Genomic DNA, 19,519 nt, shown 5'->3' with positions numbered 1-19,519 from the left:
AGTTAAATTTTATTTATTTGAAATTCTTAAGCGTGCGTATATAATTTTACAGTTATACTATGTATGACGTAATAATTTAATTATTGTAGAGTAATGCTGTTGTGGTGGATGGATTAAAGGAGAGGTCTACATCCAGCAGTGGAGAGATACATTCTGATGATGATGATAGTGAATAATGCTCTTGTAAAATTAAAGTACTCTGTCAAGAAAGTAGCGGGAAATGATTAATATTTCATAAAATGTTAGTTATTCGTTTAAATTTTCAAATTCTACCGCTCTCTGTTTTATTTAATACCTTTGGCATTGCCGACGATCCAGTATGATATTAATGAATTCATATATTTTTGTCATTGGTTAGATCGGTGGACGAGCTCACGGCCTACCTGTTGTTAAGTAGTTACCGGAGCCCAAAGGTATCTATCTACAACGTAAATGCTGCCACACACCTTAAGACAAGAGTTCTAAGTTCACAGTTTTAACAGTACGACGCATCAATGGAATTTACTCAGTACTCCTCAAGACGATAAATGGTTATTAATATTAAGGAACTTAGTTTACGTTCAAACCCTGTGACAACCCTAAATGAATTCCTTTAATTTCAGCTTCATGATTTCAGACTATATTTCAGGTACGTTGAGACTGTGGGAAATTTAATAAGAGCCCACCTGACGTCTGGGTCATCTTAATTACAAGACATTCCGCTTCAATATCAGAGTTGTGCCAGGTTTTCCTAAAGCAGATAGGTACGGAGAAGTTAATGATTTTAATAAAGTTTTAGACGATTTTTTTGTAGAAATGTAGCTTTTTACATTGTATCCGTAACTTTGATTAGCTTCTTTTCAGTGTTAATTTTTTTTGTTGGTTTCTTTTAATTAAGTATTCTTCAGAGAACATTGTTTAAGACAAAGCGTCAATGTTTATTTTAATTAATGATCGTCTAATGGTAGAAATTTGACGATAATCCTTTCGTGTATTAATTTTTTTTATAATTTTTATTTATTAAATGTACTCCTTATAGAGATATGAAAAAACTGTACAAAACTATTTAATTGATGACACTAAATATTGTAAGTATAACACTAAGTATAATACTAAACAAAACAAAAACAAATCGCTCGAGAGACAGCGGTTTCGCCAATTTCCTAAGAGAGCCTTTGCTTTTTTATATTTAAATGAACTTTACTAAGCAATAACATCCTCGTGTATTCATTTTATAACAATAACATGTAAGCGTCCGCAGAATATATAGCACAAAAATATTACTATCCCAAAAAACAAACGAGAAAAAATCGTTTCGAGTTAATACTTAGTACCCTAATAATGGCTTCTTAATATAATACTTGGAGCGCCAAAATGCTGCTTTGCCATTTGGGAATATATATACGACAAAGGGAAGATCTTCCACCGAGCGGATGTTATTTGCTCGGTAGACCGACGGTCCGAATGTTGTTGTTCGGAACTTGTATATATGCGCTTTATCTTGAAAATGTCGTAAGCGAGATTCAGGCATCTGTCAATTATCTTGCGTTGTATGATGGCTACCTGCCACAGCCATTTATACTATCCTCAGCCGCGGCCTAGCTCGCGTTAATGTAGAAAATGTATCTATCCCTTGGGTACTTTTTCTGGATGTAACGTGCTCTATGGCTTTTTCTGTACCACTGACAACGTAAATATTATATGCAAAATTTCATTATTTTAAGTAGTTAAAATGTCTAAGCGTAACAAACAAACTCATGTTCGCATTTATATTGATAGTAGTTTGGATATGTTTTCTTAGTTTCTCAAACGAATATAATATTATTATGTGTTATTTGTGATATGGTTCGATGATTGTAATGTTGATTTATAAAACAATAGGAAATTTACAAGTAAGCTTTGAGATTGTTTGATTGATCAAAAAACGTCGACTAACATACCACGAATTTCAGATTTGATTCCTGGCTTAACAATGCTTGATATTTCAGCTCTGAGTATTGTAATCACGGGCTATTTGTCAATTTATTAAACCAACTTCGAAGGGAGTCGGTCTTTAGATTTAGGGATGGAAACGAATAACTCCATATTATTATCCTAAGTGAATAATATGATAAACGGCATGAATGAATTGCATTTAAAATAAATCTGATCTTAATGATATAATGTTTTATTTTGAATCATTTAATTTCTGTACTATCTGAAAACTATTTTTTCCCGCTATTATCCAGATCATACTGCCTATACCTACCATGAAGGAATCGTACCTAGAATAACCGTCACCTAAGCATTTGAGACTTTAATTCCATCGTAATTGAGACTGATACTCTCAATCTCTCTAAAAGCAGGTAGGTCATGAGGTTATAGTGCAAATAACAAAGCAATTGTTAATATTCAATTTATTTTTGCTATAAACCATCATAAACATTTTCATCAAACATTTTTTGTGAATATACCCTAGATATATAATTGATATTACATGTCTAAGGAAGAGACTTCGGTACTTAACCTATACTTGAATACAACTAATGAGAAGATATTAGGGGCATTTTAAGGGTCCACCTACACACAATCAGATAGGTGAGGTCGCATGGCAGGGACAAATGTGCTCGTAACTCATGGCGTCCCGGAGGCCTCTAGAGATTTCTTATAAACTGGTTACCTTCCCCCTACGAGTAATGCCCGGATATTTCCTTTGGAGCTTACCTCGTTCATGATAACGTGATTTTTTGCGTTTAACGTCTATATTACTACTCGGTTTTAGCACTGTGCTTTAATATTAAAATTTATTTAAGATTTTTCGTAATTTTATTACGGGAAAATGTTTCTAACATAAATATAAATCGTGTTTTTTTTTATTATTGCTTAGATGGGTTGACGAGCTCACAGCCCACCTGGTGTTAAGTGGTTACTGGAGCCCATAGACATCTACGACGTAAATGCGCCACCCACCTTGAGATGGATGGTATTTATGGTAGGCAGCGGCTTGGCTCTGCCCCTGGCATTGCTGACGTCCATGAGCGACGGTGACCACTTACCATCAGGTGGGCCGTATGCTCATCTGCCTACAAAGGCAATAAAAAAAAAAAAAGATGTAAGTTCTAAGGTCTCAGTATAATTACATCGGCTGCCCCACCCTTCAAACCGAAACGCATTACTGCTTCACGGCCGAAATAGGCGAGGTGGTGGTACCTACCCGTGCGACTCATAAGAGATCCTACCACCAGTAAGTAGACCAGATCAACTAGGTGGTAATTAGGGCGGTTTAAAATAACGTTTCAATCATCGAAAAGTAAAAATTTAAGACCATATTACATAATAAAACATTTAAATTTTTTCAGTACCTAGCTCTTTGTAAAAGAGATATGTTTTCTCGACAATTGATACTCGTCGATTGAAAGTCGCTATGGGCGAGAATCGCTGCGCTATCTCCGCCTATCTATCTTGTCGGAGTCGTTCGAAGGCGATTTTTCGTTATGTCCCGAACACCGAACAAATTATCATTCAATTTATTTGCCGGGAAACTTTATTGATTTAACGCTTAGCTCTAATCATGAATCGATTTCAATGATTCCCTGAATTCCTCTTTGTCGTCTCGTAAAGTTCAGAATTCAATTCAAGTGTATTAATTCGGTTGGATTCCTTTATCGATTCTTTTTAAAACGTATCCGCGTTATTCAGATGCTTACGTTAAAATTCATTAGAAAAATAAAGTAGATCGACAGACAAGTCGATCTACGAAGTCTGTCTGATTTGCCCTGATTTCGTTGGAAGGATCATCTAGTCATGATAGAATTGAAACTTTTACCTTCGTATATATATCTAGTCTTGCCACAAATACTGAGACAAAGGAAAAGAAAATTCTATTGCAAATAACATTTATTACTTTTATAGTGTGTTAGTTTAATACATAAATATAAAACAATTTCAAGTATAAAAAGCTTATTCGAAGTGGTCTCCATTGGCTGCAATACAGTCCTTTAAACGTTGAGGCCAGTTATCAATTATAGAAGCACGCACTCTTTCTATGGGAAAAATTTTCACTGCCAATCGTACGAATTGCTTTAGGAACTCCAAATTATCATGGCGTTTAGAGCAAACCGTACTCTCTAAAACTGACCGTAAATCATAATCCAGCGGATTAAGATCGGGACTAGAAGACGGCCAGTCTTCAGCTCTGATGTAGTCCGAAACGTTCGTTTCCAACCAAGACTGCGTAGACCGAGCTTTATGACCTGGGCCGAGTCTTGCTGGAAGGACCATTCTTGATTATTGAACATGGTGTTGTTAAGGGGCTTCACTACCTTCTCAAGAATGGTATCTTGATACACTTGTGCCGATGCTTTGATACCTTTTCACAAAAGTATCGTTCAGTCACTCCTTCATAGCTAATACCCCACCAAACCATTACTGAAGGCGGATATTGCCCACGTTGCACTCTGTCGACTAATTGGGAAGCTTCCTTAGAGCTTTGAGCATAAATACGGTCATTTTGTTTGTTAAAATGTTGCTCAATTATAAACATTTTCTCATCCGTAAACAAAAATTTTCTATGACTCCCTTTGCGTACCGCTTCAGTAGTTGTTTCGATTTTACCACCCTATTCTCTTTTAAATTATCAGTTAAGAAATGACCAGTACGTCTCTTATAGGCTGCAAGTCCTAAGTCATCTTTTAAAATACGCGACATGATTCTAGGTGCTATTTTCATCTCCCGAGATAAAATCTTTTGCTTTCGGACAGGATTTCTTCGAGTTCTTTCCCTTACTGCTTTGACCACCTTTTTCGTACGAACGCTACGTGGACGGCCAGATCTTTTTCTGTCACAAACAGAGGAGGTTTCATTGCACCTATTAATAGCCCGGTACACAAACATTTTACTAATACCAAGCGTATGGAGAATTTTAAAAATTGCATTTGGCTCCATACCTACTTTGTGTAATGCAATCACAGCGATTCGGTTCTCTTTATCACCTCACTCCATTTTAATATCGCAAAATATTGTAAAATGTATTAGCGCCAAAATGAGAAAACTCAATGAGCAATCATATAAAAATGACAGATTCCAAATTCAAATGTAATATTTTGTTTATTTTTCATTGTAACAGTATTTATGGCCAGACTAAGTACATACGTTGCGATGTCTATGAGCTTGTTTTCTTTGCTATAAAAATATATAAGGAACTCTGGAATACACTTAAATAATTATAACATACGTTGTTTTTAAAACATATACTTTTCGTATATTTGCCACCTGGAGCCTATAGACATCTACAACGTAAGTGTGCTCCCCATCTTGAGATATAAGTTCTAAGGTCTCAGTTTAGTTACAACGGCTGTCCCATCCTTAAAACTGAAATGCATTACTGCTTCACGGCAGAAATAGGCGGGGTGGTGGTACCTACCCGTGCGGTCTCACAAGAGGTCCTACCACCAGTAAAGTTTTGTTATAAGCTTTTAGTATTTTCCATTAAAATTAGACGTTCGCAACTCTTACGACTCTTACGATACTGAGTAGTTCAGTGAATAAATAACGCTTTAGACACTGTGCTTTTCAAGATTTAGTACCTCAAATAGCCCCATTTATGAGATAGATTTTGTCACAGCATTATTAAGATATCAACCGTTCGTGATACGTGAAGCATTTTGTCTTTTTATTTTTACGTCCTCCTACCCGTGTTGAGTTATTCAATAGAAAAACAAGCGTCTTAAACCCACCCTTAATTTTATATTCCACGTTAAGGCTATACAGCCGTGATAAAGTTTATTATTTTCATTAAGGGGTCCGTGATTTAATTAAATGAAACCTGTAATGGCTTTCCACGCGTGCCTTATCATTAAATTGCTAACTAAGCGAGGCTACTAATAATGGTTGAAGCGTTTAATCAATTGCTTTTAAATTAAATACCTATATTTACGGTGAATTTTGATATTGGATTTCGAGTTTGGGATTAGGGATGTTCACTAGAACAGAACGATATATTGTTACCATTAAAAAGTTTGTATCAAAACAATGAAATTGAAAATATTTTAGCAGTTGTTAATAATAGTAAGTAAAGAGTATGTTGTTATATGTTTACATTCATTTATTTTTCGTATAATATTTTTAGACGCCGCGATTTAAACATAGAAGAGGAGAAATGGCTGGACACATTGTGCCTATAGACATGTCAATGTGGGTTTCATCATCCATCTTCAGAGGCAGGGTGGAAGTCCCACTGGTAGGTATCGTGGAAGGCTGTCTGAATAGGTAGGAAATTAGTACCGATCGGCTGGCCTTCAAATATGCTTAGTCTCCCGTAATTTTCTTGGGACGTTGGTGTTTCTCGCATTACCTAAAAATTCTCCTGCATCTGCCTTCGAAGGTATATCAGTGGAAAATAATTATGTTAAGCTAAGTAGACCATGTCTTTTGTTCGGTCCACAATGGCGAAACAATCATTCGAGTTTAATTCTAAATGTAATTAAATCTATATATTAATACGTGAAGCAAAAACTTTGTATCCCTTTTTACGAAAATTGCGCGGACAGAGGAGTATGAAATTTTCCACACTTATAGAGAATATAGACAAGAAGTGCACAATACTAATATTTTTTTGAAATAATGCATGAAAGTTACATTAAATCAATAAGGAAAACATTACACATACTGCATACCATGTATTTGACGCACACACGCATGCATACTATTTATTGTCAAACTTTTGTTCTTGACGTCTGTTGTCAAATTGAGAATAGATTAAATATTGTTTGTCTTTGTTAATATTTTTTATAGTGTGGTCTTGGCGAAATTTGTGATTATAGAAGTATAAAATACAATCTTAATAGTGTACAAACTTACAATTCCAATTAATTATAGTCGAATTTCGACTACTGCGGGACCTCTAGTATGCTTAGTTTCCCGTAATTCTCTTGGGACGTTGGTGTTTCTCGCATTACCTAAAAATTAGACGAGCATAAAGCCCTTACTCCTGCATCTGCCTTCGAAGGTATATCAGTGGAAAATAATTATGTTAAGCTAAGTAAACCATGTGTGGCGTTTAAGTACGCACCTTTTTATGATGCGTAAGCCGGAACGCACGAGAGGTGAAAAACAGAATATAGTCTGTGCCACGAGACCTTTTTACAGCCAAATATGAAAAACATAAAAATAATTTAAAAAGTGTTAAATAACTAATTTAATGTAATTACTTTATGCCGCTATATCAATAAAATTTATATTGTTTCAACTGTGGTGTTAATTACATAAAACACGACTTTACGGCGAAAGAAAGATGGGACTCTATATGAACTCCCTCACATGTATTTTGTTCGGTCGACAATGGCGAAACAATCATTCGAGTTTAATTCTAAATGTAATTAAATACCATTAAATATACCTATAAATATATAAGTTTGAAATCATATAACTAAGATTTTATTCTTGACTAGCTTTTGTCCGCGACTTCGTCTACGTGGAATAGTTCATAAATAATGCTTTATCTTAGAATAAATTTGGTTAGCATATGAAACGTTAAAGTGAGACAATCATAACATATATACATGTCCTTTTTTTTTTCGGGTAGAGGACCGAACCTTCTACGAGGTCACCGCGCAAAAGGGGCGCGCGGGGTATGTGAGACTCAACGGTCTGCATGGTGTTGTGAGCAGACCGCGGGCCCAAGGATTTTAGGGCCCACCCACTAAACGACTCCCCTGCACTCTTACACCCGACGTCCGATCCCCTCCGAGGTCAGAACCCGGATGAGGTAGGGGGGTTACCGCGGTCAACACTACAACCAGAGGGCGCGGCTCACCCCAAGGACGCCCAGCCGACGGAGCCTTCGAGGCGAATCGAAGGCTCTGAAACGTCGACTGTCTCGGTACGGCAGCCCGTCAGGCCGCCCAGACGGTGCCGCTTGTGTCCCGGAATACCCCGCTGGATCAGAACCAGCCTGCCGGGTCGATATATACATGTCCTGTCGCGGACTTTTTTTTAGATCTTTTAAAAGGGAACAGTTCTGTCATACATTATTGTAGCGAAACTTTAACCGTTTCTGCAGCTCACGCAGCGGAAGCTCTCAAAAGGGAAAAAAAACCCGATTTTGAAACATTCTTTATTAGTGCTCCGCTTGTATTGATCTTAGCGTGATGTTATAATAATATAGCCTATAGCCTTTCTCAATAAATGGGCTATCGAACATTGAAATCATTTTTCAAATCGGACCAGTATTTCCTGAGATTACCAAACAAACTCTTCAGCTTTATAATATTAGTATAGATAAAGGCAAAGCCTCAGTTAATACTCAAAAAACAATTTCGACCACAAAAAAGTGACTGTCACAAGTCTGTTTCAAAACAAGTTAATACCCCACTTGGAAACTGAGAAGAGAAAGAGGAAGTGTCCTCGCAACTAATACTTTTACAGAGTTTCCATAAGATTTATGTTAAAAACTTTGGACATTTCTCATTTTTTCCCCATCTGACCGTTTGCTCTCACTGCGCGAACGATTATCATCCGCCTATTTTCCCGGATGTAACTTTGTTTCTCTTGTACTTTCTAATTAATACAAGTAAGAAGTTAGTTTAGGATATAAATTATCTTTTTATTATCAATTAAGTACAATATATTCGGAATAAGGATAATTGATACCGTCGCAAACATAAAAATGAGGTTAAATAGATAATTTTGTTGATTACTTCATGCGACTTTATATTCACTAAAAATGTAGTCGACTTGATGGTGAGTTATGAATGTCGCCCATGGACATCAGTAATGTAAGAAATAAAACTGCACACCGCTGCCAACAGCTTTTGAACTTTTTAAAACTTATTTTTGAAAAGAGCATCTTTCAATATTCCTAAAACATCGTGGAGGGGGAGATTCATTGAAAGCCGGATGGTAAGTGGCGAAATAGGTATTTGGATCCAAACTGTTTGTATTTTTAAGGTCGTGCGATGCTAAATAGAAGTGAAGGGATCCTCTCAAGCCAATCCTTGGAGCACTATAGAATGCGGTTAAAACAGAGAATACTGATGTTTAAGTTTAGAGCAATAAAGTATCTCCGTAGACCGAGAGGTTCCAAGCCGGTTCATATTAACTACAAGCGTTTGTTTTTCAATAAATCATATTACACATTAGATTAATTAAAGTTTTTATTATCATTAACTTTGTTTTGTACATTAAACTATACTTGTTCGATGAATGCAATCTATTAACATTTGTTTGTATTAATATCGATGTCTTCTTATGTTCAATGGCCTACAACGTTATTCTATATTGCACGTGTACATATAAATTAGATAAATAAATTAATATTACAGGACTAGGTCGCGTTCGTTGTTCATAAGCTCGTCGTAACTTCATTGTTCCTTAGATCTTTAGGTACGTTTAGTTTGAAATGTCTGTTGCAGTTGCAGTTCGTGGGGCCCCCGATTTGAGCCTCGGCGATACATATGTTGGGCGACCGGAACTTCTCTTCTGGAACCTTCGTTTCGCTTCTTGGGATAGTGTGCGCTGGGTATGTCTCTTTGGAGGCCTTGCTTGGAGTTTTCGTCGCGACGATCCTCGAGTAATAATCGTATTCTTTTTGGTATTTATCTTTGTGGCTAAGCCAGTTTTCTTTGTATTTGTTGTGGGCGGTGTCGCTGTCGGGCCGTTCGTAGCTGACGTCATTGGTGCTGCTGAGCGTGTCGTTGAGGTAACGCTGCGACATCCAAACGTACCGCGCCATCGGCTCCTCGGGGCCCCACAGCCGCGACGACTTGAAGGCCGACGATATTTTCTGGAACGTTCGCTTAAATAGAATAATGTGCGTTTATGACCGATGACGTATTTCAAGGGTCACCGCCCTCGCCCTGTGAGGTTTGCCGCTCTATAAATGAAAGAAAAAAAAAAAAAAAACAACCGCGGTGTCGTTTCGTGGGCTGTGAATGATGGTAATTAATTAATGAAAATACCAAAATACTAACATCTGTCAATCTTACAACTAAAGGACTTTTGTAAATTAAATGACTTTTTGTCACATTTTTAATTCAGGCTGATAAAGTCAGACAACCATTCGTAACCTTGGCCCATTTAGTCCTGGGATAAAAATAGTCCCATGCTGATAGCGCTTCCCGTACAGTTGTCATAGCCCATAGAAATCACGATCCGGATTTCTGTTAATTAAATACCTTTTTTTTCACATTTTTACTTCAGACTGATTAAGTCAGTCTGCCATTTTGAACCTTCGCCCCTTTAGTCCTAGGATAAAAATAAAAATATTACCATGGTCATGGTGATCCTCGTAAAATTATACTAGCCCATAAGCATCATAACCTATGATTTCCCGTCCACGCTTACGCCTTACACCATCAATGAGAAAGGATGTTTATCAAAACGACTTAATTTTCTCTCTACAACATCTGTCTGTCAATATTTTATGCGTATTTTAGGCTTTTATTAAAATAAAATAAAACTAAATACAGAAACTCAATTTAAACACAAACCGAAGTTAAATTGAATTGTTCTTCTTTAGCCACGGCTACGGCGGCGATGACCACCATGACTATGAGAATCCCCGCGAAAGCTCCGACCAGAGGCCACAGCGTCTCCTCTTGGCCCCAAGTGGCTCGGAGCAGAGCTCGAAGCCACCAGCCAGTGGTACCCAGCACTAGGATAGGCGTACACCACCACGTCGCTATCCAGAAACAGGGTAGTTTCATGCCAGTGAGAAACTCTATATCAATCGTGAGGTAGCACCAACCTAAGGATAAGAAAAATTCATAACATACTTCAAAATATAATTCCTAATCTATATAAAGTCTATAAAATGAATTGCTGTTCGCTAGTCTCGCTAAAACTCGAGAACGGCTGGACCGATTGGCTAATTTTGGTCTTGAATTATTTGTGGAAATCCAGAGAAGGCTTAAAAGGTAGATAATTAAGAAAATGCTCGGAATTAAATAAAAATAACAATTTTGTTTTCCCTTTGATGTGTCCCTCGTCGGACGGATTCGGAAATGTGAGCAGCTAATTACTACCACTATCTATTTCGTCTACTTCGATCGCGAAGCACTAATGCGATCCAGTTTGAAGAGAGGGGCAGCCGTTGTAATATGGAACTTACTATAGAAGGTATAAGGGGGGCATTTACGTTGTTGATGTCTATGGGTAAATTATATAGAACAAACAAGGCTGTATGGTCTTAGATCCCCTTGCCTTTCCTAATAAGGAAAAATTGTACCAAAAAAAATTGTCTTTGGGTACCTAAGCAATAAAAATAACACACACACACAGAACGATGATTAACTCACCATAAATAAAAACAAATCCGACCACTTCAACGGCCGTGGTGAATGTTGTTAGCAGCGGAATGACCAAATCGTCCAGCATCGTGGCGACTTCAAGACCTCGGGCCAACACTGCCACGGTGAAGGCTGTACCAACAGCTGAAGACGCGCTGGCGAACAATCTCCAGTGGTCACCGGTGAGACGATGCAGTTTGTCGAAGACAGGAAACAGAAGGGTAACCTACAGGGATTTACAAATTTACCGCCTCATATATCACATTATCAGCCTGTTGTAGTCCATTGCTAGACATAGGCCTCTCCAATTGGACGCCACTGTGCGCGATCCTTGACTTCTCTTATCCAGCTCTTGCTGCTATTATTTTTTTGGGTTACAGGCCTCTCCAATTGGACGCCAAAGTGCACGATCCTCGACTTCTCTCATCCAGCTTTTTTTATTGTTGGAAAAGTCATGAAGCCTCAGATTACCGTGGAAAGTGAATAGACGTAATTAATTTAATAAGACATTTAAATAATAAAGATTCGAAATGATCTTAAATGGTCGCTTATGGCACGAACGTCGCTAGTGGAATAGCCAAGACGATGCCTACAGTTGAAACCTTATAAACAGGAACGCGTAATATATTTTGTGTGCCAGCAAAGCTGGGGTTAACTTTTAAGGTGCCTATTTCTGACGCCATGCCTGTTGGTGCATTCATCATCACACACGCATTACATCTTGAGTAATGTTATGTACAGGAAAACAAACATAGCTTTTTATTTTAACCAACTAAGATCGTTAATACGCTAAATACATTATTGTAATCTAATCAAAGAGAAACAGTTAATCTTATGTAAATATTATCACATCAAATGAATTTATATACAACAAAATACAAATTTGTATTAGAATAATATCACGACTTTAAATAGCTTTAAGTTTCCGTCGTAAATAACGCATTCGTAAAACATAATTATGACTGTGAAATTCCAGTGAATTAATTCAGAGATTGCTTGATCTTAATGCAGAACCAATGTAAAAAAATACTGTGTTTTTTTTAAATCATCTATTAAATGGTGGAACGATCTCACGGCCCATTGGGTATTAGCCCATAGGGTTAGCCTAAGGCTCTTAGGTGGAGCCCATAGATATCAACAATGTGATTTTTTTGTTTTTGTAAATTCGATGTACCTGTTAGATAAATGTTGCCTACGTGTCTAAGGCAATAGTAGAATATTGCATTCTCGACACCCTGTTTCGGTTGCGTCAATTCGGTAATTCAAAAACATATGAAAGCGATCACACAATGAATTGCTTTAAAAGTACTTGCTTTTTTTTATTTATTGCTTAGATGGGTGGACGAGCTCACAGCCCACCTGATATTAAGTGGTTACTGGAGCCCATAGACATCTACAACGTAAATGCGCCACCCACCTTGAGATATAAGCTCTAAGGTCTCAGTATAGTTACAACGGCTGCCCCACTCTTCAAACCGAAACGCATTACTGCTTCACGGCAGAAATAGGCGGGGCGGCGGTACCTCCCCGTGCGGACTCACAAGAGGTCCTACCACCAGTAATTATGCAAATTATAATTTTGCGGGTTTGATTTTTATTACACGATGTTATTCCGGCGTATAATGAAAAAAAAACCATAATTACCATAGTGATGATACCAGATAAGAATATAACTCCATAAGCCAACAAAGGCCACTGCTTCGATCTCCTCTCTGATATAGAAGATTGATAAACTAACACGAGGATTGATACGAAATCAGTGTTCTTCTTGCTCTCTGCGCCGATCGACTCCCAGAGAAGCACCCAAAGCCAGCCCGAGAATATACTGGTCATGATAACGCATGCTGACGTCCTGTAAATGTATTCAGGATTCAGTTTTCCTGCTTCAAATATACGTAGAGGCAATCTAAGTCTTTGCGAGTCTAAATAACAATAAGAACCTTTTTTTTTCCTACCTATGCTGATAGCCTAGAGAGGCTATATCAGCTTCGCCCTAACGTGTAGGTGAGCTCACGGGGCTTAAACCGTAGTGGTGCTAACACTAGCTCTAGCAAGAGCAATACTTCGCAGAATCTACCACCGGATTGGAAAGCGACCCACTGAGAAGATCCAGCGAGAAACTCAGTAGGCTGTGTCTGTGGGTTAATTCGCTCGTCGAGCCCTTCGTCGCAAGCGATGGGTTCGACGAGGACAATAAGATCCGGGGACAAATGACATGTAGTTAGGTAGCCTCGAAATAGAACTGGTTGTACTGCAGGACCCAGAGAGTGATATTCATACATACATACAGATAACAAGGCAGAGGCAGAGGTGAAAAGCTATTTGGTTTAAGCGACATTTTGCAACTTCGCAAGTTTAAAATTTTGGAAGAAATAACATATCCAAAAAAAAAACTCCTTCAGCTATTTGAATGGGATAAATTCAATCCAAGTTTTTTTCTTTTATTGCTTATGCCCATTTGATGCTAAATGTTTACCGGAGCCCATAGACATCTACAACGTAAATGCCGCTATCTACCTTGAGGTATGAGTTCTAAGGTATCAGTATAGTTACAACGGCTGCTCCACCCTTCAAACCGAAACGCATTACTGCTTCACTGCTAAAATAGGCAGGGTAGTGGTACCTACCCGTGCGGACTCACAGGACTTCCTATCACCAGTAATCAATTAAATCATCGAATCCGCCATTATTCGACAGGGAAAATTCGCTGATTCTGAATATGTATATGACTCAAAAATATCCTTCTAGATGTCGCTTGAGCCAAATAGTCTTTCACCCCTCGATATACGTCTAAATTACAGATGTTGCTGATGTAGTTATCGAACCCACGACCCTTGGCCCGGCAGTCAGGGGCGATAACAGCTGCATCGAGTCAGCTAAAGAAATACGAATAAACACGTAACTTCACATAAATTAGACACTTATTTCTGAGCTTGATTGAAACTGTCACTAAGTGCTATATTGTACCACCATCATGTTGCATACGAATAAACACGTAACTTCACGTAAGTTAGACACTTATTTCTGAACTTTATTGAAACTGTCACTAAATGCTAATTTGTACCACCATCATGTTGCGTGGCCTCAATGCTTTCCAGTTTGAAGGGTGGATAGGCGTTATATAATACAATTGAGATTTGGACCTCATGTCTGAAGGTGAGTGGTGATACTCATTTTGTGACTTTTATGACCTGCGGTAACCACATAATAATATTAAGTTTGCTTTCACCGCTCCTTAACTTATTGTTTATCTGCTCTTTATTGCTTCAAATAATGTTTGATGCAACTTTTTTAATTAAATCATTCTTTTATAAAAATGTTTACGCTTAAACGTATTATTATTGTAGAATTGGGATCGTGGCACATAAAGAAAGACTATTTCTTTTTGCACTTTTATTGTCGTTATATATCCATGTATCCAAATCTTCTGTAGTATAATAATTAAAAATTATCTGAGACCTTTTTAAGGCTTTGCTTATTCAATCCTTTTACCAATATTCGCCATATTGCTTTTGTCTGTCATTCTCTTTTCCCTTTCTTACCCCTTCTTTTCTCTTCTTACCCCCTCTTTTCCCTTATTATTATACCGAAAAATAAATAATAACTTACCATCGCACATCCGAATGCCTATAAATCGTTCCCCCGGAACTGATCAGGTAGCCTCCAGATATGTGCGTGGACAGCAACGCCTGCACTAAAGCGCTGTGCCAAATGTACGGCTCTGATAACGGCGTCCATTGCTCGCAAGATTCGAACATGGCATTCAACACGTCACTCTTGGCCAGAAACGTTGCTAGCAATGCAGCAAATAGTACGACAGATGGCACTAACACAGTCATAGCTACTTTAAGCGTTTTTCGAAGACGGTATAATCTGGAAAGGTGAGCGTTTCAATAGTAACTTAATAATCGTTGAGGTCGCATGAGGTGTTAAAGTATTTCACTTGAAACAGTCAAGGTTTTACTATTGGTAGGACCTCTTGCGAGTCCGCACGGGTATTTCATATATATATCCAGCCTGGCTATTTTCTGCCGTGAAGCAGTAAATGCGTTTCGGTTTGAAAGGCGGGGTAGCCGTTGTAAACTGAGACCTTAGAACTTATATCTCAAGGTGGGTGGTGCAATTACGTTGTAGATGTCTATGGGCTCCAGTAACCACTTCACATCAGGTGGGCTGTGAGCTCGTCCACCCATCTGAGTAATATCTAGCCAATGAATAAATGAATCTAGTGAATATTTATTTAAAAAAATGGCAATATGATTGCCATTTGGTGTGAGATGTTTATTTCTAGATGATTATTTCTATGCAATCTTAGCAATCGTCTTGGCGTTTGAAATTTAAAGTTAAGCAATAAAATATCTTGCCAATAAATGCCAACCCGCCTTGAAAATATAAACACGAATATACAAAAACATAGTTAAGACATGGAATTTACTCGTCTGACTGTGACGAGAGAACAATTAGATGCGTTGAAATATACATAATTTGATATTTTAAAATCTCAGAATATCATTTTTTAAATCAAACAATAACTTATTTTGCATCTCTGCCAGTTCTACTAATAAAATTACTTAATTGCTTTTTTGTGTATTCACAGTTGAGTTATTTTACGTAAACTGTTTTTTGTCGCGTTCAACGCACTACCTTGAAATATTGTGACAAAAAATTTAATATTATTAAATTATAATTTAAGGAGGTATTGATCTAATCTTTGCGGATTCTCTCACGATTACTACAGATTAAAATAATTGCACGGCGCGGATGTTTTCTTTCATCAAAATGGCTTCAGGTTCTAAAAATGTAGTCTATTATAATATTATTATGTTCGTCATATCGTAACACTCACAGTATAGGCAAGAAAAACCATAAAATGAAGATAAGTATCGCCATGATTCCCAAATATTGTGGATAGTCCGTGAAAGGTGACAAGAATGTTGATCTGAAAATAGAGACAAAATCAACTTAGCAAATTGTAGACATAGATAAAGTATGTATTATATTATTTTGAGGGCAACATAAATGTAATTCAGTATTTTTTTTAAAGTGCTTGAGACGTTTTCGTGGCCTGTAGAATGAGACGGCTAGTGTATTCGTATCGAGGGAAGCAATTGTGCCAGTTTTCGAATACCGCAGGTAGAAACCGCAACTAGCGACATCTTATACCGGATGCCCCTAAACTTATATTACGTTGTTAAAGTTAAGGCATTTAATTATTGTATAACTAAACACAGAAAATAAAAAATAATAAATCATACAGGTCTTTTTTGTTATGAAAATTTACAAATACTTCATTAAAAATAAAATATAGGATCCGTCTACAGGAGCATTGAGAAACTAATCGAATCGAAGCCATCTAGTGGCCGAGGCCCGTAAACATTTTTGTGTAGTGCGTGAGTTGCTTATCTATAACTAATTTGTGTATTATCTGTGGGAATGAATTTCACGGTGAAGAAATAGCACCGTGTAATAAAAATACACTTTGCGAAACAAAAAATAAATCGAATGTACTAATTAATTAATGTATAGATGACGTCACACTCCGCTTAGATTTGACGAATTTTATTTATGAAAATTCAAATATAATAAGAAAATATATTTAAAAAAAGTGGAGGGTAGTTTAGCATAACATTGAAATGCTGACGAGTAATAAGTTGAAAATAAAGACACGAGATTAAGCCGCCATAAATATATAATAGCTTTAAGTATGCCTACGACACGTAAATACCAAAGAAAACCGTGTATTAGTTTTAATTTATTTGGAATTTAAGGTTTGTTAACGCAATAAATACGTAAACAAATTTCAAATGCTATCCCATCATTATTCATAGAGTACCTATTGGTAATCTGGAGTTTGTTATGACAATTGATTTTGTTTCTAAAACAGCAGCTGATATTCCGAAGTATTTGAAATACTTTCAATAATTCAAAGTTTATTTTTATTTTTATTGCTTAGGTGGGTGGACGAGCTCACGGCTCATCTGACATTAAGTGGTTACAGGAGCCCCTAGACATCTACAAAGTAATGGCACCACCTACTTTGAGATATGATATGCAATATGTTACAGAATTATTTATAATAATATAATGATGTTGGAAGCACACCCATTTTTGTAAAATTCATGAATTCATTTGAAATATTTCAATACGCGTTCACGATTCGTATCCTGTTGGCGCCTAGACGGTTAATGCAATAAGCCGCTTACATTGGCTGTTCCATGACATCATCATCATCATCATCAGCCTACAGCCGTCCACTGCTAGTCATAGGCCTCTCTCAATCCACACCACTGAGCCACTGCTCCATGACAATAGATTTAAATTAATTCGATATTAACACGTGTCGATATTTGGCGAGTGCATGCAGCAGAGACGTGAATGTTGCGATGGATGTGCGGAGTAACAAGAATAGATAGAATGCGGAATGAATATGTTAGATGAAGTTTGAAATGTGGCACAGAGAAGCTGAGAAGTGCGCGTTTGGGATGGTATGGTTATGCGATGAGACGAAATGAAAATGAGGTTGGTAAGAGTGTTGGTAAGAGAATGTGGAAGGATATAGAGGAAGAGGTAGATCTAAAAAGAAATGGATGGATTGCATGAAAGACGATATAGAAGTGAGCGAAGAAATGGTATATGATAGAGGAGTATGGAAGGAGAAAACATGTTGCGCTGACCCCAGGTGGCTGGGAGAAGGGCAGGAGAATGATATGATTGACACGTGTCGATATTTGATAGAGCAACCGGCAAATCTAACAATATCTTGACAGATTTCTGCATTTTATTGTTGGAAGAAAATTTATTCGTTGTTATCAGTTTCCACGGATTCGAATGGTTTATCTTTAGTAGAACTAGAGAATCAACTGTAATAAAATGTGTGGTAGGCAGCGGCTTGGGTGTACCCGTAGCATTGGCGATGTCCATTGACGACGGTAGCTACTAACGATCAGGTAGGCTCGTCTGCCTACACAAACAATAAACAAAGCTAGTGCCAAATTTAATGTTAAATATCTTAACTCACGCGAACTTACTAATGTTTCAGTTAAATAAATAGCTTAATAAATTTAACACTACTTACTTGAAACATTCAGATGCGTTCATTTTGTTTTCGTATCCGTTCTGGAAACAGAAAATATTTATATATAATTATGGTGAAAAAGTTTGAGATGAAGTAGTAATTCATTAAAAAATTTGCTGCCGGACAGCCCTGATATTAGCTAAAAATTGTAGTTAAGCGCCAACCCTATGTTAGATATCTAACGGAGTTACAACACGAGAGTTAGATATTGAGTCCAAGCAATAAACAATTCTACAAAAAAATTCAAATCATATATAGTGAGCGTTACATTGGCCTGTTGTTGAAAGAGTCATATATAAGAACAAAAATATAAATTACCTACCGGCGTCATTTGAAGCCTAGTACAGTCTCTCAGCGGAAAAGTGCCTTTCCCTATCCAAACGAGGAAAGCCAGGGCCAAAGCTACGTACATCATGTAATAAACACAGCATATATACGAAGTCAAAACTTTTAGGTGACCCACACCTGAAATAACATTAAATATTAACATTGAATAAAATTCAATATTCTTCGATATTATGTCATTTACAAAATTAGTGACGCCGAAGTATTTTGTGAGAAAAATAAATGTTTCTCTATTAGAAATCGTAAGATCATCTTCGTAATAAAATAATCAAAATTAGATGAATAATGTATGTGTTTCAGGTCGCCTCTCCCTATTCACTCAGCGTGAGAGGTTGTAATCGGATTGGAGGGTCCAAACATGAAAAGGAGATTTAGTGCCACAGTAAGATCAACGTAAATCACGCCCACAATATTATAATGTGTGGTAAAATTGCGTCCCGATTATAAAGAAATGATTTTTATTACGACTCAAAAATGTTAAAGCTCGTATATAAATTGTAGATGTACCTAGAGTCACTGGTAGCGCTCTCTACACACATTGATATAGCCTGTAGTCAAGAGGCAGAAAACCCGACAAATTTGTAAAATTATATTTACAGTTTTAATTGTAAATTCTTGTAAATATGTATATGTGAATAATGATTGCGTTGTTTTGATCACATCGACATGTAAGTCTCATACAATATTATAAAAAATACGTGTACTATAAAAGTACTGAAATTTATGATATTTTTTAACATAAATAATACGTAATACACTGCTGGTTCTAATTGTAATGATTTCAATCAAAAATCTTACTAAACTAATATTGAACGTAGAACACTTTATTTGTACTAGTCCTCCCCTGGTAGTCGAA

The 19,519-nt window shown here is 37.0% G+C and overlaps 1 protein-coding gene across 1 annotated transcript in view; it reads right to left on the bottom strand.

Moving 5' to 3' along the window:
- Positions 1–9,097: 9,097 nt before the first annotated feature.
- Positions 9,098–19,519, bottom strand: part of LOC114243077 (sodium-dependent nutrient amino acid transporter 1) — a 28,852-nt gene continuing 18,430 nt past the window's right edge. The window contains 8 exon segments of the mRNA XM_028174439.2: positions 9,098–9,739; positions 10,446–10,702; positions 11,253–11,469; positions 12,888–13,095; positions 14,853–15,116; positions 16,090–16,182; positions 18,319–18,359; positions 18,641–18,783. Of these exon segments, the coding sequence (XP_028030240.2) occupies positions 9,299–9,739; positions 10,446–10,702; positions 11,253–11,469; positions 12,888–13,095; positions 14,853–15,116; positions 16,090–16,182; positions 18,319–18,359; positions 18,641–18,783 (1,664 nt within the window). The 3' untranslated portion in view covers positions 9,098–9,298.

Source organism: Bombyx mandarina, chromosome 12, assembly GCF_030267445.1.
Source record: "Bombyx mandarina strain Sakado chromosome 12, ASM3026744v2".
Taxonomy (NCBI): Eukaryota; Metazoa; Arthropoda; class Insecta; order Lepidoptera; family Bombycidae; genus Bombyx; species Bombyx mandarina.
The sequence above is the reverse complement of the archived record's forward strand: the minus strand, read 5'-3'. Positions and strand labels throughout refer to the sequence as shown.